Raw genomic sequence first — 24,356 nt, 5'->3', positions numbered from 1 at the left:
TGACAGTTAGATATTATCGTAGCAGTGCTCAGAAAATGATTGAAGAATGTGATGACTAGAACAGGATGTGGAATAACAATTTTTCAACAAGAACTCATATTACCTAAGGTAAACTATGGCTGTAGATAACAGTCACTTTTTTAGGTAAATGATTTATACTGTTAATGGATCATTACGTTACTGAACTTTTTGCAGTTTTTCCTGCTCATTGTGTTGTGACCTGATTTTTATGAAAGTTCATAATCTGGTAATAATTCAAGGCCTCTCAAAGGATAGGGTTGAGATGGTAACAACAGGAGCTCCACTTCAAAATTCTACTTGATGACTTCAGTAGAACCAAATTTTAAATCCTAGGTTAAGCCACCACTGAATAAAGAACTTGAATACTGGATACAGGTAACAGGGAAAAAAACCCATACAAAATAAAAGAAACAGAATACTGTTCAAAATACTGGTCAGTGTTCAAAAAACATACCTAAAGGAGGAATGTGATCGTGTCTCTACTTCTTTTACCCATTCCTGTTTATGTCTAGTCAGAGTATGAGATCTCTGCATTAGCAGTCTTACTGATAGATACTAATAGTAACTAGTTTCAGCTAGCAGACTCTAAAGATATAACAAGGAATTGAAAAAGTTTGTAAGTGGGCTTATTGCAGCTCCAAATACAACTTCTCATTCCTTAAATGAAGTTAATAGAAAATTATTCCTACAGACAACATCCTGTAAAAGAAAAACAAACAAGCAAACAAACCAAACCTATTTTTTTAAAATCCTACAAATAACAATTGCAAAAAATGAAACATGGATATCGGTAAGTTTACAAATACAGAGTTGTATTACCGGAAAAAATGTGCATGCGTTGAAACCTTAGGTTTAAAATAGAGAAGACTTTTAAAGCCTTGTAATTTATAAAGAACAGCACTATTAACTATTATATTCCTGCTTTTTTATCACATGAAATATAGAAAATATTTCTCTCTAGACTGCACTGTGTAGTGTGGAGGCATTGAAGCAGCTGAAGTGCAACTGCAGGACAAGAGGATCCTTCCTATCTTGAAAAAAAGGAATTTCTACCTTGTCCATTTAAGTCTGCTGTAAAAAGACAGAGGCAAAAAAATTGTTTATCAAAGCAATGACTAAAACAGCAGACTTCAATTTAATCCTTGCACATGCAAACTTCTATAAGAGTAAGGCAGAATGCCAAAACTCTAGTAATAGTGAATCTGCCTAGAGAAGCCCACAAAGAAATACTGCAGCCTTAAAAATGTCACCAAACAGTGAAGTGAAACCTTGCTCAGCTCCTGAATTCAGCTACATTTAAAAAAACCCCAAGCAAACAAACAAAAAAACATTAAAAATTGATACATGAAACAAAGAATAGACACTGGATCATACTTTATAACTACGTCACCCAATATTCTGTGTACAAAGACAACCAACAGTGCTGGCCTGGAAAACAGTGAGACCAGCACAAGATAGGGACATACATGGAGTAGTACTTCTCCTCCTACAGCTCTTTGAGGGTCCCACACTTCTTAATCAAAAGGTGCTGACTTTGCTTTGCATTTCCACCAATCAAACTTTGTAAAATTACCTTCTCAAGTTGCTTTTAGAGCACATGTCACTTTTTACAATTTGCATGCACCCATTTTGTTTTTAGCTATCTCACCAAGTTCAACATCCATAATTATTCTACTTCAGAAGGCAATGAATGGTTGCTCTTTACTTATCTTCTCTTTGTGATTTCACAGACCTCTATCAGAATTCCCCTGTCCTCTCCTTTAGGGAACAAGAAATTCTAATCTACTCACCCAGCTGTTCTAAGGTTTTGACCATCCCTGTCACCCCTCACCCCCTCAGTCTTCAGTGATGTGACACGGATCAGATTTTCACATGGCGTTCAAGATGAGGGCTTACAAAGTATTCTTACTGACATAATGATGTTCCCTCTTTTGTATGCTATTCCTTTCTTAATTGCTTTTAACATTCAATTTGATTTTCTGAATGTTATTCAACATTCTGTAAATAACACTGCAAGAATATAAATATCGGTGAAGAATAAATAAAAATGATGGGGTTACTGAGAAAATGGTTGGAATGTAAATTACTGAGAAGTAAATTCTTCCTGAATCTCTCCCTAATAAAGCAGATATGATAACAGTATGCCAAGCAGAACTTATATAAGTTAGAGTCAAAAAAGAATTGTTAATACTTTAAAAAGTCTGGAATTCTATCTACTGATTAAGCGAAAACAATAAGCCTTTATTAAAAAGTGCATATGTAGCAAAAAGAGACAAACTTCTCATTGCTGCAGAAAAGCAATGTAAAGTGTCCTTGTTGTTGCAATGTGTTCTCCATTTTGCAGGTACTGAGCGTATAAATTTTTAAGCTCTAAATTAATTCAAGTTAGATGTTAGCAGATGATATAAAATTGTCTTCAAGTATCCAGCATCAAGCAATGTGATTCTGTTTTTTTCTAAGATTAAAAGCTCCTCAGCATTGTTCTCAATAACATCAGTTCTGTTGTCTCATGTCACCAACTTCAATGAGCAGTAACTCTATAGTAATCCTACACGTCCTAGATATTTTAATCTGCATAATAAAACCTTCTAAAAAAATACTCTTCCATTATAGTTGAATAATATTTAGTCCTGAAATCAAAATAATTCAAGTTTAATTTTTTTCAATTAGAGATTATTCAATCTCAAATTTCTATAAACTATTCCAAAAAGTTGAAGATGACACAGGTAACCCACCACCACTTTCAAGTCAGAATTAGTTCTTATTTGAAATAACAACTTCCTACAAGTAATATGCTGGGTTGCCAGTACATTAAAATAAGTATTTTTGTGGAAAGGATAAAAATACATACACAATAGAAGTGACAGAAAAAGAGATGACTGAGAGTGGGTGAGTCACCAGGAAAGCACTGGAGAACAGTTGCCCATACCAATAAAATATAAATTATATTTCTGTCTTGTAGAAAGAAACAACAATGTGAGACTGAAGTTGCAGAGCACATACCAGGGACACACCATGGCCCTTACTCAGAGGCCTCCAGACAGCTGGATCTCTTCTGAGCATGTGCTTGATGGTATAATACCTGTCATTTGTTATCTGAAACCTAAATAGGACTAGAAAATTTAAAAAGCGGGGAGGGAAGGGGAATGTGATTGTTGATCAGTGGGAATAAATCTGAATGACATACGCTTGTAAGAATCAGTCTGAATGATGTATGCTCAAGGACTGAGATATAAACAGTATGTACAAATTTCTATTTGTATGATCTAAGAATAAAATAATAGGGGCTCAGTAGGCATCTAATCTGAACTGACATTCTGACAAGAAGATAGAATTTGTATTTAACTGAAAATTTTTCATACCATCCATCTCATTTTCTATTGAAATAGGGTCAGCTGAAGTTTTATTACTTCCCTGGAACATGGGGCAACACATCAGTCAGACATGACTGCCAGATGAGCAACAGCAGAAAAATTGTTCTTTAAAGATGTACTGTTACATCTCATTCCTCACAGTCCAAATTCATGTAGGTATGCTGTGTCTCACCAGGCAATTATTAACCTATTTACAATTTATGAATTCTAAATTTATTAACAGTTGTCTTCACCTCCTGGAGTCTAGGCTACTCACAGTTGAAGGCCACACCATATCCTGTTATTTGAAAACTTACTACATCTGAATTTGCTTGAGTCTCTCTCCTGATGTATGACTTCCTTGTTATTAAACACTAACCATCCTCACAGTTTATGTAAGACACTGAATTAGAATCACAAAGGTTAGAAGAAATAGTTATTTTAGCCCTTAGGCACTTTTTTAGAAAGTATGGGGAGCAAGAATACCCCTATGGATATTTATACTTGAAAACATAAGTTAAGGACGCTGGTTTAGAAATAGAATGTTTAGGGGGCAGTTTCAGTGGTCTTAAATGATATTTTCAGGTAAGTCAGACTTTTAAAGAAAGCTTTCTGGCTATAATTATTGATTATCTGCAAACATATAAGGAGAAGTACGAGGAAGATACCCAGGGCTTCCTTTTTTCTGAACAATAAACATTAAAAGAGAAATATTCTCATAAATGTAGAAAGGAAGAATGCAATATATATGGCATATTTAGAAAATTTCATTTTCATTTATATAGATAATGAAGAACTGCTATTAAATTCTGACATACTCCTTGAGATCTATCAGGGTATGATATTTTCTCCCCTGGCTTGTTGCATGCCAGAGGACCAGCATGAAGAATCCAAGTGGCTCCTCTTCCATCACAGTGGGATGAATTCTGCCTAGGTGTTCTTTCAGAGAGTACTATGATACTTCTATTAATAAAACTCTGGAGGGTTACTGGTCCTAAACTCTTGGTCAACCCAAAGCTGATGATTACCATGAGAGTGAGCAATGACTATTGCATTTATCCCCTTTATATCACAGCAGCATAGAATAGTTTGGGTTGGAAGGCACCTTTAAAGGTCATCTAGTCCAACCCGCCTGCAACAAGCAGGGACATCTTCAACCAGATCAGGTTGCTCAAAACCCTGTCCAACCCAACCTTGAATGTTTCCAGGATGGGGCATCTACCACCTCTCTGGGCAGCCTGTTCCAGTGTTTCATCACTCTCATCATAAAAAATTTCTTCCTTATATCTAGTCTGAATGTGTTTGCATCAAACGTACTACTTTATGTTTGTAAACAGACTGATATATAACATTGTTGGATTGGAACACTTCACACTGAAACGTTCATGATAAGTAACCAAAGGTTGCTGAGAGGAATCAAGAATTCAGGCAAGAAAGAAGTCCTAACCAGTGACTAAAGATAATTAGGATAGCTTTTTGTCGTGCAGGAAAGTGGTGGGGAGAATGCCCAAACCCGAAGGGCATTGTCACAATGCCTGTCACAACAATGTACAGAGCAAAAACAATTGAAAGTATTTCCTATGTCATCATAACCCAAAACCACAATTGGATGGTGAAATATTTATTTTGACTGCCTCTCCATTGAAAGAAATCAGGAATATTCCTGTAATTTTATGGCTAGTGAAAACACTTTTATCTATTACTAATAATTTAACCAACATAATTTTTATAGTATCATGTAATTAGAATCATTTTTCATGAGTCAAACTATGATAAATGTTCATTGTTATGACAGCTAGAAACACTTGAATATGTAATTTGTCATAGAACAGATAATAAGGTTCATGATATATTACAGAATCTGGAAAATCCCCAATAATCTCATTTAAAGGTAATGACACTGGAGGATCTACTACAAAGTATTTATAATATAGATTTTTAAAGTGTGTTCCTTTACTCTCTCACCAAGCATCTGAAACAGTGGGTTTGCTGTTGTAGGAATAATACAAGCACAGAGCTATCTGAAATAATTATTTCCCTCCGGTACCTAAAACAGCCTCTATGAGTAAATTTCAGTAAGCCTTCCACAGAGCTGAGAAAAATGTTCATTTTAAAAAACATGCTAGATTTGTCCAAAATATGTTTATGTTGTTAGAAATGTAAAGATGGTATGTAATTTTTCAGAAACCACTCCAAAAAGATAGATCTGCTTTTTCAGACTTTGTGTTTGAGGAAAAATTATCATTATTTACATAGCACCCTGAATGTAGGTTTATCCTCTCCTTTACAAATACATATTTTCACATATCTTGTTTAGAATCTAAAATCTCATATGAAAACTCTACGGATCTCCATCCCTGAAACTTAAAGGTTCCTACAGAGCTTTATAATACAAAACTCACTAACGTAGCCTAAACTATAAATGTCTGAAAATGTGAGTAAAATGTGAGCATAATGAATGCAGTGTTAACCTCATCAGCAGAAACATATCACTGTATTTTATGCAGAGTTTTCATAATTCTATCTGGTAGATACTCAGATTTTCAAATAAAGTTAGATTGTTGTAGTCATGTTACATGCTTTCCCATGCATACAACATTCAGGCCATGAAAAAGAGCAGATGGTTCCTCTAATAAATAACTCACTGTGACAAAGAATATACTGTAAGTCTACATAATGTGGTTTATGCAAATGCTAATGTTTGTGTGTGGCAATGTATCATAATACAATAACTGGTTTAATAAATGATTCTTAGTTTAGCTGAGCAAAATGTAATTACAAACTAGAAAGTAATTTCCAGGTTAAATATCGTCCCATTTTTCCCACTGTTTTCATGATCAACGTTAAACAAAAAAACCATGTTTGATTATCAAGCTATAGGAAAATGCCTATTTAAAATAAAGGCTATTATATTAAAAAGATAAAATGAGCTGAAACCTCAGCTCCACGGAAACAATATTTCCCTGCAAGTTGCTTACACTCTAATGCCTAGGTTTTAAACATATAAAAAGGAGTTAGCTCAATACATGGGGCAAATTTTAGTAAATTAAAAAGATCAAGATGAAAAAATTAAGAATAGAATATTATGCATTACTAAGTATGATAATAAAGCCACTAATTAATCTCTGTCAATGTATTCAGATATCATTTCATAGCCAGAACTTCATATATGAAGGAGGGCCCATATAAACATTTATTTCCATACAACACTTTTCCAGTAAGAGATAAAATAACTCATTTGAAAGTGAGATATTTGGGCCAGAATATGTCTCAGAAGGTGACCAAAGAGGCTCATAAGAGTGTCACATTTTCAAAAGTGTCAGCTTCAAAGTCCAAAACACACAGAACAACAGGAGAAAGGCTCTTCTGTGGTCAGAAGAAATAAACTGCTTTCCAGTATCCTAGAGACTGATGTCTCTAGACATGTGTACTTTGTCAGGCTCTGGACTTCATTTGGAAACAGCCAAAGATTTGAAGGTGGTTATGAATGGACATTTTACACAATATCCGTTTGTTACATAATCAGATCTCTTCACTAAGAAAGAGGGTTTTCTTATCTATAAGAAAAGGATGACCACAGTTTTACAGAAGGAGTAGTAGATCTCCTGACATACAGGGATCCCAGTAGTATGTGACTAACAACTGACAAATTCATTTTGAGCATCACAAAAATTTTTTTAAAGCCACCATTAAATTACTTTCCCCTAAGTCAATAAAATAAATGTTTTCCACTTTGGGTTAATGTTTTTGAATGTGCCTGTGTGAAATATGCAGAGAAAGAGTGAATGAGAATTTACAGTTCTGCCTTTGGACCACAAGGCAGGGAACCATTCATGCTACTTCTCCCTAGCTGAAAGATCCATAAGCTTGGTCCAGCTCTTAAAGAAGTTTTGTCTCCTACTCTACTAAAACCTACCAATCGTGTTTCCAATAGAAGCAGCTGTTTGAAGTAAAAATAATCCCACATATTATAAGGGCCAAAACCATAGAAAATGTTAGATATTGAGAAACCATTTAGTAGAGTCAGTATTTACTAGACAGCAAATGCAGAAAAAAAATCAATGCACTACTCTATGTTAAGCAGACAGGCTGAAATTTGCTCACATTTTATAGATTCATTCCTATCAAGTACTGTGCCAGTAAATGAAAAATACATGGGCTGCTGTGGAGGGGAGAGAGGAACTGAATACACCTAAGTAGGTCTGGAAGCAAAACACGTCATCTGTGTGAATAATAATTTTCACTATCAACATAAATCAGAAAAGAATCCTAGAACGGCAAACTGACTTGATTGGAGGGCAGATAACATCACTGAAGTGAGACATTATGAAGGACATTTTCTTTGAAAAGGAATCTTTACCACCAAAGTCTGTTAATCCATTCTCTGTTAGGAATAAACTGTCCATTTTTAGAAAATATTCTCTATCTGTCCCTGCATCTTGTTCTGAAGTCATGTAAATGCTTTCACTAATTTGCACAATAGAAACCAATTACTTGATGCCATACACAATGGATTTAATAGAAGCTACAAATAAACATTTCCTATTTCAGAAAAGGGAATCTCCCATGTTTAAAAGTTTTACAGTTTGTTACTAAAGAAATAAAAATTTAATTATGTTTGGTACAAAAGTTATTATTGAAGTAGTGTAAGCCAAGACACTCTTAAAAGAAACCCCCTCCTACACATGTTCCCACAGTAAAATAGAAAGAACAAGAAAATGTTTTTCCAAATATTAAAGTTATTGAGAGTCATATTATAAAAAAATTAAAAACTTTGTTGTGAATCATACCTTTATCTGCTACACAAATGAAGAGAAAATGAGACACCAAATCAACAGAAGAACATTTTGAAATTGTTCTTCAAAGGTCCCAGGATGCATGCAAAGTTTGTAAAAGTTAGTAATTTCTAATTAAATAAGACTAAATAACCTTTGTCTACAGTAAGCATGGTATTTCAGCAGTGTGAAAACTGAACCTAAGAGACAATCAGAGGGAAAGTAGATTCATAATGTCAGTTAGAATCAGTACTTAAAAACTGTAAAATAAATTATTCCATAACAATGGGAGAAATATGTACAACAGTAGTAGATGTTAATACAATGTTGTCTGTATCTCCTATATTCCTAAAGAACCTAGTAATTTCCTATTTCAAACCATGGTTCAGAACCATAGTTCAGAATGGGAGTCTATGAACTCTGCCATCTCCTCACCAAAAATGTGCCAAAACCCACTAACAATCATAACATGGTTATTTAGCTTTATGGATACAAAAAGTTTCATCATCCAGTGCTTACATATCATACTGCCTACATACTCAGCAATTTTATGAGGACTGACTTGGCCATGTTGAACTCAACTAGCTAAAACTGAAATAGAAGGACAATACATCAGCATAGTTGCCTAATTCACTACTTATCACTGAAGAAGAAAAATTCAGCTAATAAACATGCTACTTCCTTATGGCTCTTTAAATAAGGAATCCTACTGTTTTATGTCAAAGCTCTGCTGCTTTAATTGTTACTATAATTTCTATAGTATGATAATCTAATTACTTATTGCAAAGACTCAGCCACAGTTATTGCATAATGGAAACTGAGAATGTGGAGATTAAATAAAATGAAGTGAATAATGATAGTAAGGGAACCAATATCACATTTTCAATTAAAATTGAACTTAGAAAACTTTCTATAGGTTCAACGCAAGATTGCAGTTTCAGAACAGCTATCACAGAATCATATGTCTATTTGGCCAGATGTAAGGAATCTTGCCCCAGAATTGCATTCACGCTAGCTGTATGTAATACTTTTACTACAGATACATTCCATTAATATTGTGTGACCTTCCTTCATATGCGAACACTACTATGTCAGTGGTTCACATAAAGATGATGGTAAAAAGTACACAAAACTCATTGCCTATTTATTCTATTGCTCTAGGTTTTGATTGAACTAATTTCTTATATTTCAACAAATGAGTAACTCAGTTTCAAAATAGCAATGTAAATGCTTGAAGTCAACATACACTCAATATGATACAACATACACAAAATACAGTGATTTACAAACTCAAGATCCTTTCATAATTTCACAGTGAGGAAACAGACTTGGTCAGAAAAAGAAATCTGCTACTCAGAAAGCCTGCATGTCATGTGGAACCACCGAAAGCCAGACAACATGAAACACCTGGCAGTGGATCTTTCTTTCTGGGTTGAAAATGAGATTCTAGCCACTTACAATCCAAACTGTGGAGTGTCTGCAGGTCATCTTTGGTCATACAGTCCTGATGAGAAATAATTAAGACAGCTATTCTTAAGAGTCAGCTCAAAAACTGTTCCTGCAGTTTACAACAGAATATTATTACATTCAAAAGAAACAAAAAAGATACACTCAAACTGTCCACTTTGGAAGTGGACAGAAAGGAGTGAAGGAACCTTTCTGCTTTGTCAGGTGTGTACCCTCTGTAAGTGCCCTGATGTTTAACCTGCACACAAATTCAGTTCAAACGCTAGGCATGTAGTCAAACACATCCCTCTACTTCATGTCTCATGCTGGCTGGCTTCCAGTGGCTTCCTGTTCAACGTAAAAAAAAGCAACCATTCAGTATCTTCAGAGATGTCCGTGCCTTCCCATTGATACAGGTAGTACAAGCACGCAGATGGGTTTCTGGATGAACTTTTTGCTGTCAATATTTATTCATCACAATGCAAAAACAATAACTCTATAAAACCAGTCTGTCCACATCCAAACAGATTACAACACTTTACTCAAAAAGCTTTATGAGTATATAGAACTTAAGTACCTACTAAACATAAAGGCTGATAAGGGAGGAAGTTAGTGGGTTGTAAGTACTTAGACAATTAGGTAGGCTAAAACACTGTCTGAGAGTTATGGACTTGATTTCGCTAGATTCAAAATTAGGTAGAATTAAATGGGACTTAAGATGGCCTAAAGATTTTATTTTCTCTCTTCTTTTTCACAGTAGAAAGAGTTATGAATCAGAAATTAAGATGCTATAAAATTACAGCATCTCTAAAAAATGTATCGGCAACTTGATACTATCAATTCATTAATTTACCTCAATGGCTTCACACTTACATCCTTTATGTTGAAAAACTGCAAAATGCCTGGTGGACTGTTCTGGTTATACAGAGAGACATTTATAACTTGTTTTTAAAAAACCTGTCTCCCTCTTTTTCCAAAGTAACATGACTACTCCCTACATAATTTGTAGTATTACTGATGTTTCTATTTATTATAGTAAGATTTTATGGATCAGGACTGTTTATTGCTTCTGGAAAGTGAATATGGAATTTGCATTCTACAGCAATACAAATGATTAACACCATTCTAGGTAGAAAAACATTAAACATGATGTTCCTTATTTCCTAGCTAAACTGTCTTTCTGAGACACATTAAAGTGAAAAGACATATTTGACTAGAATTGGCGGGTCATATTTTCTATCAATAAACAAATCCAAAATACCTTATCATGAAAACATGCAACAAAGTAGTCTTACGTATTTCCCTTTGATATCTCAAATACGGACTCTCCTTAACTTCAGTCTCATTTTATTTGACTTCTAATTAATAAATTCATCTTAATTATGAATTATTAATAGGGGAAAAGTAATAAGAATCAGTTTCAGATTTTATCAGAAACTCTGAGCCTTAGACTGGGTTTGGATTTTTGTGATCACGTAAGTGTCTCCTGACAAAGTTCTGTATGTATGGAAGCCCAAGCGGGATTAAACACATCAATGCTTATGCTTAAGTAGGCTTAAGTCATTTGTTGAACTGAGGTTTATCTCATTTTCAGACTCAGTATAATAGATACTGGTAATAAAAGTTTTCAGCGAAATACAACAGCCAGACATGATATTAAATCTAAGGCATGTATTTTCTTTTGTACAGCAAGAGAGGATTCACAGTTACAGCCTACAGAGTTGTTCTTTTTAAATGCCATTGTCAGTCAGGGCTTTTCTTCAGAAAGAAATTGGGCTCTGTCAATTTTACAGACTTCTCCAGGGACTTAAGCTATGAAACCATAAACTTCCCTACTACTAAACTACTAAGAACTGAAGCAAAAAAAAAAAAATTCCCTCACAGTTTTCAGTACTAGCTTGTCAGTGGTTTTCAAATATTTGTACCACCATAAAAAAAACAAAACAAAACAAAACAAAACGAAAAAAAACCAACAACAACAACAAAAAAAATAACAAACAACAAACCAAACCCAAACCAGAAAAAAAGTTGCTAGGCTCAAAGAAAGTCCAAAAATGTCAAGTGACTTTAAACAGCCCTTTATTGAACTGTAGCTTTACCACAACATGACTTAATGGTTAATCCATGAAGTAATTCCATGTAGTAATCACAATGCCCAGATATCACCACCCAACTGATCTCTTAACTCCAGATAACTCAAATACCAGCCTTTTTGTCTGTAAACACTTTTCCAACTGTTACTATCACAGAAACAGCAAATACAAAGAACTGATGGCTTTTTTCCCCAGAAAATGTAATACAGAACAGTAAACCCAATTTGGTCAGACTAACCAGGAACTTCTACGTAGGTTTTCAAGTTTCAGCATACCGCTTTAATATTTCTGTTATGAAGAAGCTGAAGTTCAAAGATGAAGTTTTTAATACAAAGCTGAAATTCTTCCACGTACAAAACTATTTGCTATGCATAATTACTATCCGTTTGCTGTGCAATTCAAATTGATTTTTTTTTTTTCCTATTCTCCCCTAATTTGTCAGGCAGTACTGAAAGCAAAAACATTTCCTCAGAGGGTGTCTTCTGGTTACCACCAAATTGCAAACTGCAAAATAAAATGTAACAGTAAGTAAAGTTGCTGGGGGAGGGAACCTCAATCCATCTCACTCCTACCAGCTTGATACCAGTGCCAGCCATAGATGCCCAGAGCCTGGAGAGGAATCACAGGTCAGCAGGAGACCACCTGAAGGGCAGCACAAAGGAATCCCGGGCATAAGTCAGCGTCATCAGGGGCCCAACTTAAATGTCTCTATGCAAATGCATGTAGCATGGGGAATAAACAAGAAGAGTTAGAGACCTGAAGGGCTGTGATCTTATTGGCATCACAGAGATGTGGCGGGATGGCTCCCATGAGTGGAGTGTTGGCATGGAAGGATACATGCTCTTTAGGAAGGACACGGAGGGGAGAGCCACCCTCTACGCCAATGACCTGCAGGAGTGCATGGAGCTCCACCTGGGGATGGATGAGGAGCCAACAGTTTATGGGTCAGGATTAAAGGGAAGACAGGGACAAGAGACATTATAGTGAGGGTCTGCTACAGGTCACCCGACCAGGATGATTGAGCAGCTGAGGTCCTCTACAGACAGATAGGAGCAGCCTCATGTTCACATGTCCAACAGACCAGTATCTGTCGGAGGGACAACACATCAGAGCATAAGCAATCCAGGAAGTTCCTAGAATGGATTGGTGGTAACTTTCTTCTCCACATGAGAAGAGGTGCTATGGCAGACCTTGTTCTCACCAACAAGGAGGGGCTGGTGGGGAGTGTGAAGCTCAAGGGCAGCCTTGGCTGCAGTGACCATGAAAAGGTGGAGTTCAAGATCCTTAGGGCAGTGAGGAGGGTGCACAGAAAGCTCACTACCTTGGGTGCCAGGAGAGCAGACTTTGGCTTCTTTGGGGATCTGCTTGGCAGAGTAGCATGGGAAAAAGCCCTGAAGGGAGGAAGGATCCAAGAAAGCTGGTTAATATTCAAGGATCATCTCCAAGCTCAGGAGCAATGCACCCTGATAAAGAGGAAGTCAGGCAAGAATTCCAGGAGGCCTGCATGGATGAACAAGTGGCTTGTGGACAAGCTCAAACAAAAAAAAAAAATGAAGCCTACAGAGGGTGGAAGTAAGGAACAATAGCCTGAGTGTGATACAGAGAAACTGTCCAAACAGCCAGGGATCAGGTCAGGAAGGCCAAAGAATTAAATGTGGCCAGGGGCATCAAGGGCAAAAAGAAAAGCTTCTATGGTACTTACAAACCATTCTATGATTCTATAGTACTTACACTATTTAAGATCTTCCTAGTTGATCACTGTGCCATATTTCAGTCAGGAATGTGACAGTGTTCAATCCAACATTCATTTCTACATGAATTTGAATATCTTTAATAGTAATTAAAGTCCATCTTGAAAACCAGTATGGTCATCAATACTTCTGTTTCTAACATATACCAACAATTCCAGTATTGTTTGATACCTCTCTTCTTTCTCTCTCATCCATTTAATTTCCCCATTTTATGGTCACACTAAGAGACAACACAGACTAGTGATGCCCAGACTTACACAGTGCCGGACAGGGATAGCCATACTTTCCGAAACAGTTATTCACAAAATGGAAAAAATGGAGTCAGTCTTAAATTTTAAAGGAAATTAGGTCATCTGAGGTCACTTATCTAGAATTTTATGGAGAACTATAGAATGTATATGCTTACAATTATATGAAAGATCTCTGGAAGCCATCTCATCCAAACTTTCAGTCAAAGCAGAGCTATCTAAATGATTAGGTTGCACTGGTCCTTGTCCAGTCAATTCTGAATATACCCAAAGATAAATAAATTACAACATCTCTGGTTACGTTAAATATCTGTGTAGTGATGTCTGGATTGTACAACTAGTATAGTAAAAATGCATTTGTTACAAGACATCTTAAGTCATGGGCAACTGGAAATTTACATTAGAAATTAAGAAGCTACATACTATATGCAAGAACAAAATGTGCAGCTTCACTCCTTAAAACACAATCAGAAAATGTAGCATAGCACTAAAATAAGCCACATTTTTTTTAATATAACTTATTTCCCATCACTGTTCAGCAGGGTATAATCATCACCTGCTGATTCTTTCTAGGCAGAATACATATTACACTTTTCAGTAGCTGCTTCAGTGTGTGGGTGGCATGTTCCTGAAATCACCAATGAAACTTCAACTTACTGCAGAAGAGACAACACCACATATTAGAGAATTTAACAGAAATATTTTTTTATGGGTAATATAGCTCTCCATGTCAATGTCATTTAAGTAAACTCATCATTTAATCCACTAAATTAAGAAAAAAAAATACCACTTTTTTCACTGAAGGTTAGAAACTATAGGAAAATATTTTAGATAATATAACAATCTTATTCTGGCTATTCATGTTTCAGGTATACTGTATGCCAAAGTTTTCCTGGCTAACAGTGGTCCTCCCTGGAAAATAATTCTGTCTCTACCATGTCTATATCATCACCTATCAAATTAGTACATCACTGAACAAGATAACAGGCTTCCTCCCCTACAGCATATAAATTAGATAATGCCACAAGACTTTCTATTTTTAATTTTGGTGAACTTCAACACCAAGAAATATTAGCCAAATCTGTTTCTTCACCAGTGTAATTTGAAATGTACTTGCACTGAATGCCCTCAGAGGTAAAGTTGTTAGTGAAATGAAGGATGACACCATTTCTTTGGTCCAAGTCATTAAAATATTTTAGCCAATAGCATTTAGTTAGAAATAAGCTCTTTTTTTTTTTTTCCTCTGTTTTTATTTAAGAGCAAAGAAGAAATACTCTCTTTTATACTCCCTCCCCTGCACCTCAGCAGTTCAAAAAATTACTGTAGCACTCACACAGAGCTTAAAATCTAGGAAAATTTTTAGAGGCAACTGGAAATAGGAGTTCAGACTGGAAGAACACATTTAAATTAAAATAAATAATGCCAAAATACATTTCCCAGTATTAGAACTCTCCAGAAAGAGACAACATAGAGTCATGATGTCTCTCTCCAGAGAATATCAGTACAGAGATTTTTTAGGAATAGACTTGATATCTATGTGAAAACTGAGTTAGCTCCTTACTTCATTTCCTCATTCGTCTCTCATATATCCAGAACTGTCTTTGCAATTGTAAACATAATTGCAGCATAATAATTTGCAATGTCAGGCTTTCTATAGAGTAACCTTAACCTGCTTCTACAATACAGACAAGTATGAAATTCCTTCCCATTAGAAGTTACTTTTTAAATTTATATAAATGGAAGTACAGACAGAAATGATCTTCTGCAAGTTGGACATGAAATACATAACCCTATTAACTGATGTATCAAACTCCACACTCTAAATATCTCTATCACAGCCTATACTTACAAATAAACAGTATTATACACAGTTTATCTCCTAAAAATGTAGTCAGAAGTCCAGTTGCTCTTCCCTCCCTCTAAATAAAAGACATTTTTGGGGGAAATTTCTCTTCCACAGGAGAACCTGTGACAAAGTTGCTAGAGTTTCTACATCTAGAATCCTGGAGTTGTATAAGCAGAATATAGATCAGTCTTAAATGTGAAGGTCTCCCAGAAATGCATTGATTCTAAAATGACGAAAATCTGTCATTAAGCTAAAAATTTAGTGCTTTAAATATTTAAGTAAACTTTCCATATCTGTCTATATTTTTGTAAATAGCCATGCTTCCTGGCAATTGGCAACATGAAGATTTATACTTATGGCTTTTAATTTGAAGTTCAGTTTTCCCATAGCAACTGCACTGTTCTCTTTACAGATACTACTTTAATTTTGTAATACACAAATGTAGTGTTCCTGGTTGCTGTCATGTCAAACATAGAGGATAACTGTCAGGATTTTTAAGTTACACATACAACTCTTGATTCAAGAGACAGTGCAGTCAAGCTGATCCACCAGATTCCTAAATGGGACATAGCTAAACCTACTTTATCTCACAATTACTTTATATAACAATTAGGAAAATATGCTGGCATGGCTGTCAAGATTAAGGTGTGCTGACTGCTTGCTTTATACTGATAATATTGCTATGATCACACAGGACTCTGCACCACCCATCTCTCTGGCATTGATGACAGCCCTGTATTAATCTCTGTACATCAGGCCCTGTTTGCCCCTTCGCAGAGAAATACTCAAAGAACACTATCCGTGAAAAAAAAAAAAAAAAAAATGGAATGAAAACTATAGAGCTTCATAAATTTGGAGTGGGAAGTGTGGAAACAGCCATGTTTCCAAATGTTGTTTTGCTTTTATTTTTACTCTAGGTTGGTAGAAGTGCATGTCTTGAGCAAAATAATACGGCAATTAGAGTACTCAGGAAACATGTTCAAGTTTCAGTTTCTTTCTGTTTTAGAGATCCACATCCACAGACCCTATCAATTACTAGATTATAGACTTTTCCAATAGCAGGTTATTTCCAAACCTTTTACTACACTGAAAAAAGTTTGATATGAGTTGAAATTTGACCAGATGAAAAAGCAGCACCCAAACATGACCATAACACTCTAGTCTTCTGCTTATGGCACTCCACATAAACTGTCACAAACATATACAAACATAGAGCAGGGACCAGAATTCAAACTCCTTTTACCAAAAATATAACGGGGTGTATCCGTACTCAACATAAATTTGCTGTTCTTGCCTTTGTGAGGACAGAAACTTATCTCCATTCACTGACTAACTGAAGGCAACGTGGCATAGCAAAGTGCCTGCACCAAAACAATAGAACAATGACAGATGGACTGGCTTGGAGAATATATGCATTGGTAAGGAGCAGATCTGGATGAGAACCTTGTTGAAACTCAGACTGGGAAGAAAAATCGGTTGAAGGTTGGATTTCAGAGGAGTCAGTCTCCCAGTACAACCACGGGAACGATACAGGGTAAAAACAGGACCAGTGACACATGTACTCAATAACTGAAGGTTTGACTGCTAGTGAGGCTGTAGCTGCATATCTACAGTTACATTGAAGCTATCACTACAGTTTACAAACTGCACACAATGTGGTGGTACAGTTTTACAGCCCGACTCTAGGGCTAGCAGTCTCAGCAGGTGTGGCATCAAGGTCAGTCACTGAGCAAAATCCCGTTCCTACACCTTCACTGCTGTCACTAGCTTTGCTGTGATCATTCCTCAAGAAGAGCATAATCAAAGCTGTAGTGTCAGACCAATTACCTGCAGAACTCTGTCCTGGCAGCATGTGTTTCTTTGGCCATCCTAATAACTATAACTACCCCTGTATATATTAAGCTGATTATGCTATTTCTACCTCTAAACTTTCCTATTCCATATTTAGCTGAATTATCAGTCTCTTGCCTAAAGCTTCCTCATTTAAGATGGTCAATAACAATGATACTACAGTACTTTCAGCTTTTTTTATCATTAGCAGGCATTGCTCAAAAATATTTTTTAAGGATCATCTTAGTTTTCTTTCCAGTACTTACCTACAGCACAGTGAGATACTTTGTCACATAACTCCTATTTTTGTGGCTACTCTGAGAGAAAACTATATATAAAATATAATATTCTTTTATTACAACTCTTGGAAAGGAAAAATGTTCATTGGTATCATATTTTTATGATGGCCAAAAATGCAACCATTAAAGCATTAAAAATCTTGCTTGTTACTGTAGGAAGATTTTACAAGAACTGGAGATCCATGGAAGAGGGTCTAGTACTATCACACCATTTATGAAAGCTTTCTCTTAGTTTAACTACCAGGCATGTCATCGCAGAGTAAACTGTTTCCAATGAAGTCTGCAATGCTAGAATTTGAGAGTGCTGTAGAAACACGTCTGGGGTTTTACATCTTTGAAACTTTTCAAAACTGTTTTTACTGTGCTGATATTTAAGATTATTAGAAATTCTGGAACATGTAGAAGACAGTTATTCAGTTATATGGGTGGAAATAAGGTTTTTCTTTTGTATTGACAGCCAGAAAATATAGAATCTGGTATGTCTTGAGAAAGGTTTTTTTCAGGCATAAAATACTCATTTGTGGAAGTCAACATCTTTCACAAAAATGTTCACTGGTTTTACCAAGGATAGAATTTCTGCCCAAAAAGAAAGATCAATTTCAGAAAAAAAGCAATAGGCACATATTAACCATAAATCATTACCTACAAATTGAATTCACTCTGCTAAAAGAAGAGGAGGCATTTAAATTTCAGTCTCCCAAAATCCAGCTGGTTATCCTTGCACTGTGGCTTTTTTTTTTTTTTTTTTTTTTTTTATTTTGGGGGTGAATGAAGCTGGTTGTTAGATCCATTCTGATTTAGAATTGGGAACTTTCTAAAACCCTAAAATTTTTACATGACACAATGATTTTCCAACAAGCTCTTCCAGGACTTCACCAATTATGAGACTGTAAAAGACAGTTGTTTATTCTGAGAATACCTGTATTACTGCTATGTTAGATTTTAAATGATAGCTGCAGAAGAATTTACACAGAACTTTCTGTAACAGCCCTTTCTAAAATGACATTTCCCAGTACAGTACTGACAGAAATGACATACTGCATGTCAAAAGTACCTCCAGCCAAGTTTTATTCCATAACTGCAATAAAGAAATCAAGTATGTCAAGGAGATAACTGCCCTTTTTTTTGGCATATTGAAAACTGTTAGCTCATTAGGTCACAGATGGACATTGTCATAATCTCAGCTAAAATTCAATTTAATTTTATCATTGTACCTCTGTGTATATAAACCAAGAATCAATCTTTATATTTTTTCTCTGCTGATGTGTAAACACAGTATATTTATATAACTGTAAAATCTATTTTAACTACAAGAGAACTTGGAAAATGAACTTGTTTGTGTTCAAGAGTACTTAATAAGTTTCCCTATTTTGGGATCTTCAGTAAAATATGGATTTTAAGACATGATGTCAAGTACCCTTATCTCATTGTTTCTTCTTGATGAGGCTGCATTTTCTGTTATGTTAGTGGACTGACATAAATATCAAACACTTTTTTGTATTTTTACCCAAAACATGCTGTTGCAGATTATATCTATCATAATTTGTTAGATCAAATCAAGATACTGGTCTTAATCTAAAAATTGAAATAAATAATTTGTGTTCTCAATCCCTTAGAACAAGATGTTCGCTGCTGCATTCTGAAGTAAATGTGAAAGATCAAACAGATTAGCAAACAGCTTGAAAGATTGCATACAGTGATTGAAACACTTTATAAACTGAAGTCACTGGTTTGTAATTTGGAGATTTTTCACTACTTATTTTCTTTCCTTGCTTCCATAAAAAGAAAATCAGCAAAACCCCCGAACTATCTGTCTTCAGTTTTTATGGAGAGAAACAATCTAGAAAGGCGACATGTCATTTCATGAATGAACACAGAACAAATATACTTTTTTTGTACGCATAATTTAGAATCTTATCAGTTCTCAGCACAAGAAAGATGAGACATGGTAAGGTTGAGGTTAAATTTTAAGTACAATGAATAAAACTAATTCAGGAGTCACTATCTTAAAACCAGTATCATTCTTGAAATGATTTTTTATAAAAAGTAAAGAGATACCAACCAACAAATCTAACTTCATTATAGTTTTCAAATGCAGAATTTTATAGCACACTTCACATATACCTTACATTAAAAGAAACAGGGAAAACAAAAATGTTTATTAAAATTAGGAGATCACTCCAAAATGGCATATATAACAGCAATTAAACCATATGTATTTAAATAAGAAAAGTTCAATTTAAGAAATATTTATTGAAACAAATTCTTAAAAATGAGGAATTAGTAACTACAGCACTCCTATTATAAATCAGGATAATTCCGACAGCTTTGCACCTTGCCAAATGTCTGAAATGATAGATAGTATGAGGTAGAAAACAGCTATTGAGAGGGGAAAGGAATATAAAAGCTCCTTATAAAAAGATAGGGCAGTGCTCATTGTTATTCAGGCACATTAGTTGCCATATCCTGTTTCCACTGACTGCAGTGGAAGCTTTAGCATTGACTTCAAACAGGTGCAAGTCCCATGAGACTAAAGGGAATAAAATGTACAGTCACTGTATGAAAGCAACAGTGTATAAAGTGTGGTGAGACAGGATATGTAACTCCAATCTGGTACACAGGAATCTGACAAAGCTATTTAAATGCAGTGCCAAGTAAGGATGCAACTCAAAAAGCAGACATTTCTAAACAGAAATTTGGCGGGTCTCCATCCAACGTTACAAGAAAAGTGCAGGGAAAATGTTACAAAAATGAGAGTGCTAAACTATAGTGGGGGGAGAGAACAAGGGAGACCCAGAAGCAGCAATAAGCATCATCCTGTTTCGTAGCAATACAATATCACTTGTTCAGGACACAGCTGCTGGCATCCCTTGGAGGATACTGCAGACTGGTCTGCTCTGAGACTCTTTGGGACTTAGACCCAAGTACATAACTCATTTTTATTTATTCTCCCCTGTATTATCATGAGCATTTGAAAATGTTTGGGGATTTTTTTTTAACTTGCATAATCTTCAAAGAGAAGTCTTCACCTAGATTCTTACATCCATTGAGTTATGCATGATGTCCTCAATTAATTCTATAAAGAAAGTAGCTGAGATAGCATTATGTTAATTAGAAGCTGGTCAGAAGTAGAGTACTTATCCCAAAGGAACCTATGTGACTTCAATATTTCTTTACAGACAGAATCAGAAGAGAAAGCTATGCAACACAACAACTGTGTCTAAAATGGGGGTAATGAACATCAAACAGTCTCAATATTAAACTCATTTGGATGAATATTACTGCTGGATTACCGAACCTCAACATTTAATTTTAAAACCAGATTTTGATGTTAAAATGAAAACTGAAGGTAACAAATTTCAAGGGAATAAGACAAGACTAGACATGACTGTAAGAAAAGGTAGAGAAGAGATTAAGCAGCTCTTCTATAGTTAATAAGGTTTATGATAAAAAACGTAAACATATACCTGTGCAAGCATGGGAAATCCGAGGTTCCTGCATCCATTACAAGGTGTCAATGCCTCCCATAAACCTGAGGGACCACAAGTATTTTCACCTGCATCATCTTCTTCTTCCTCTCTTGGTGATAAACATGTTGGAGAAGGCCTCTGTGCATAAAGAAACAGTACAATTAAACACAGTAATACATTGTAAATAAACATTTTACTTAACTAAAAGAAATTAAAGGATTCCCATTTATAAATTCCAAAAGATAAAGCAGTATTTTAATACAATGTAACTACTCAAACATTAATCTACTGTATGGAAATCACACTAAGGAAGGTGCATATTGATCCATCTGCACTTATACTTTAAATATGAGTGAACATAATAAAATACATTATAAATATGCATTTTTTTATTATCAAGTAATTGGCTTCTACTTCATTTTACTTTAAAATTTGCTTTAACATCAAGTTTAAGATATCACAGACAATAAAACCTAATATTTAAAAATAAAATACTCTCCCCAAGAAGGAATTAATGTAAAATAAGGGGATCTTGCTTCAACAGTCATCTGTTGTGTTCAGAAAAGAAAAGCACAGATGTATTACATTTGTCCAGATCAGCCCAAGGATTTTGCAGGAAAAAAAAAAAAAAAAGATCAGTGTAATCAAAACATGAGGTTTCCATTTTTATTTTCTATTTACAATAATAAACATTTTAGCTTATTTTGTAGGCAAAAATTTTATTTAAAAAAAGAACCTGCCTTATTTTGTCTCATCTATAAGGGATGAAAGGTACCAGAAAAAGTAATTCAGTTGTGAGCACTGAGGCTTCCATATTGGTTTCAGTAATAAGGGAGTAATTAACTATTGCTTAAACCAGTATCCTAATTCCTATGACATCGAGAAACAGAATTGGACAGTTCCCATTTATTAATGTTATTTTGCTACACAGGGTAGTCCTCTTCAAGTGAATGAACTGCAGTGGCAACTTTTGTTGATTTCAGGAGGAGGAGGAAAGTTAAGCCAGTAATGAATGATTTTTAAAATCTCATGTTAAAAAGAAAAAAATAGGACAACAGCAAAAAATAAATTTTTACTCACATCTTAATTCTTTGTCCATATTTCAACTGGAATATGAAATAGCTGTTCTAGCCTGCTCAACATTTGTTTTGCAGCCTACCTGATATTCAGATACTAAATGCTATCTTTAGGAATGCTTGTTTGCCTTAAACAATCTTTCAGAAGTGGCTGGATTTTTACTTGGCAAACATAATGCTGTTTGAGACAATGGCTGACCACATCTATTAATCTGGTGATAACATTACCTCTAAAGCACTGCTATGACACCCATATAAAAAAAAAAAAAAAAAAAAAAACAACACTTAATTGCAGATTATTTTAGCCAATAGAATAAAGATATGCATAGAGTCTGATACAAGAAAGGGAATGCAGAGGTAAAGGAAAGTAGGGGGGAAAAGAAGCAAAGAAACAGAAGCAGTTCTGAAGATGAAAACAAGCTGATGCAAACTCTAAGTGAAGCAAAGGCACCACACAGACAGGCACTAACTCAAATTGTGTAACATCTGAGGATCATTTAATCTTTGACTCTTGTGCAAACTTCTTATACACAGATGTGGTTGGTATGCCATTAATTCAAGCAGAAAAATATTTATAAATTCTATTTCAGCTCACTCACCAAAGATGAGAAACAGAATATATCCATCTCCACTAGTCTGATTCCCCTCTGTTAGAAACTGGTTGTTCCCTTGTTGCAGACTTCATGAATCTAGCCATATCTTCTAAAGTTAGGTGGATTTATTTACTTTTTATATTAAAAGTAAATTTCTAAAACATTCTTAGCACGATATTTCATTAGGTTATTTTGACAGTCAAGTGGTACCAGAGAATGTGTTTCCATAGCAACCAATATTCTTACACAGATTATTAAAAGGATTGGGTTAACTCTGCAGCGTGTGGGTCGTGAAAGGCTATTATTGCTATGCATTTGCACAGACAAAGGAAACAGACTACAGGTCTTTCCCTTCTATTTATGATGCCATCTTCCATGGTGGTTGCCCTACGTTTACATTTTAAATCTCAGAATTGTTGTACCAGAGAATAAAGTGCTTCTTGCCCCCTGGAGCAAAAAGCAAAGAACTGCAGCAGTGTCAGGTACAGAAAAGCAGGTAACACACATTAGCTGTGAGCTTACAAGCCAGTGTAAGGGAATGAATTAAAAAGTCACAGAAAAATGTCAATGCATCTTCTAAAGGTAAAAAATACACAAACATGTAATATCAAATAGAGTTTTTCAACAGAACTAGATGAAGATGAACAATGAAATTCAATATATTTGAATCATTCATGGGAGAATTTATGAGTATTTAGCTATTACAGGAACAGAATAGAAAAAAATCATACCAAAATATTGAAAACCAGAAAAAATACACAGGCAGAATGAAAAAGGGTTGCATTATTTCCATTAGATGTATTTTACCTAAATAGCCTAAGATAGAGTAGGGAACACATGAATTTAAATTAATGTCAATATGAATGAGAAGAAATGTGAAATATAATATAGTCAGATCTCCTGATCATTCAAAAAAGGCCCATTCAATGTCAGAGTTTATTAGACACACTATTGGAATAAATTGACTAGTACTCTTATACAACTACACAGTCCAGGTATGGATAACATGATACAACCTCATTTACAGGCCACTACAGAGTAGGGTTGGCTCTTTTTATAGCAAATGACTGATATCTGTCTTCTTGCCTAGATTTTTTGCTACTGAAAAAACACTAAAAAGGAAGCATTAGAAGAAATGTATGTGATGGTCAAGAAACAGTTGTTGCTATCACCTTTTTCAACCACCCCTGCTGCCAGAAGTCCAGTTCTTCCCAGACAGCAGGCGCCAAGGGGTAAGTGGGAGTTTCTGCAGGGAAAGAGAGCTGCATTTGCAAAGTGGAGAGGAGTTAATAGCTGAATGAGAGAAAGGGGAGTCAGAAGTCTCCCAAATGGGGTAGACTGGGTTTGCATACCCTGGGGAGAGGGATGCACCTGGAGGAGACTGGGAAGGTACAGAATGCTCTACAATCAACTTACAGATCACAGACTGTCACACAAGCCCAAAAAACTCCCAACCCAGACCACCCACTGTCCTGCTATTTTCTCCCAGTCTTCATTCCTTTCCCATAACTCCCTCATTTTTCTGTTCTGTTGTGTAATTTAATTTTGCCTCCTT

At 35.3% G+C, this 24,356-nt stretch overlaps 1 protein-coding gene across 13 annotated transcripts in view; it reads right to left on the bottom strand.

Moving 5' to 3' along the window:
- ANKS1B (ankyrin repeat and sterile alpha motif domain containing 1B) overlaps window positions 1–24,356 on the bottom strand; it is a 437,905-nt gene that overhangs the window by 308,147 nt on the left and 105,402 nt on the right. For all 13 annotated transcript variants that reach the window (XR_004409587.2, XM_033010256.2, XM_033010249.2 and 10 more), the window contains one exon: window positions 21,130–21,270. Coding sequence is in view for 12 of the 13 variants with exons in the window: in XM_033010256.2 (XP_032866147.1) it covers window positions 21,130–21,270 (141 nt within the window). In the remaining variant the exon portion in view is untranslated. The remainder of the gene's footprint in view (window positions 1–21,129; window positions 21,271–24,356) is intronic.

This window comes from Tyto alba, unplaced genomic scaffold (assembly GCF_018691265.1).
Source record: "Tyto alba isolate M040663 unplaced genomic scaffold, T.alba_DEE_v4.0 Super-Scaffold_2, whole genome shotgun sequence".
Taxonomy (NCBI): Eukaryota; Metazoa; Chordata; class Aves; order Strigiformes; family Tytonidae; genus Tyto; species Tyto alba.
This window is presented reverse-complemented; position numbering and strand designations above follow the sequence as displayed.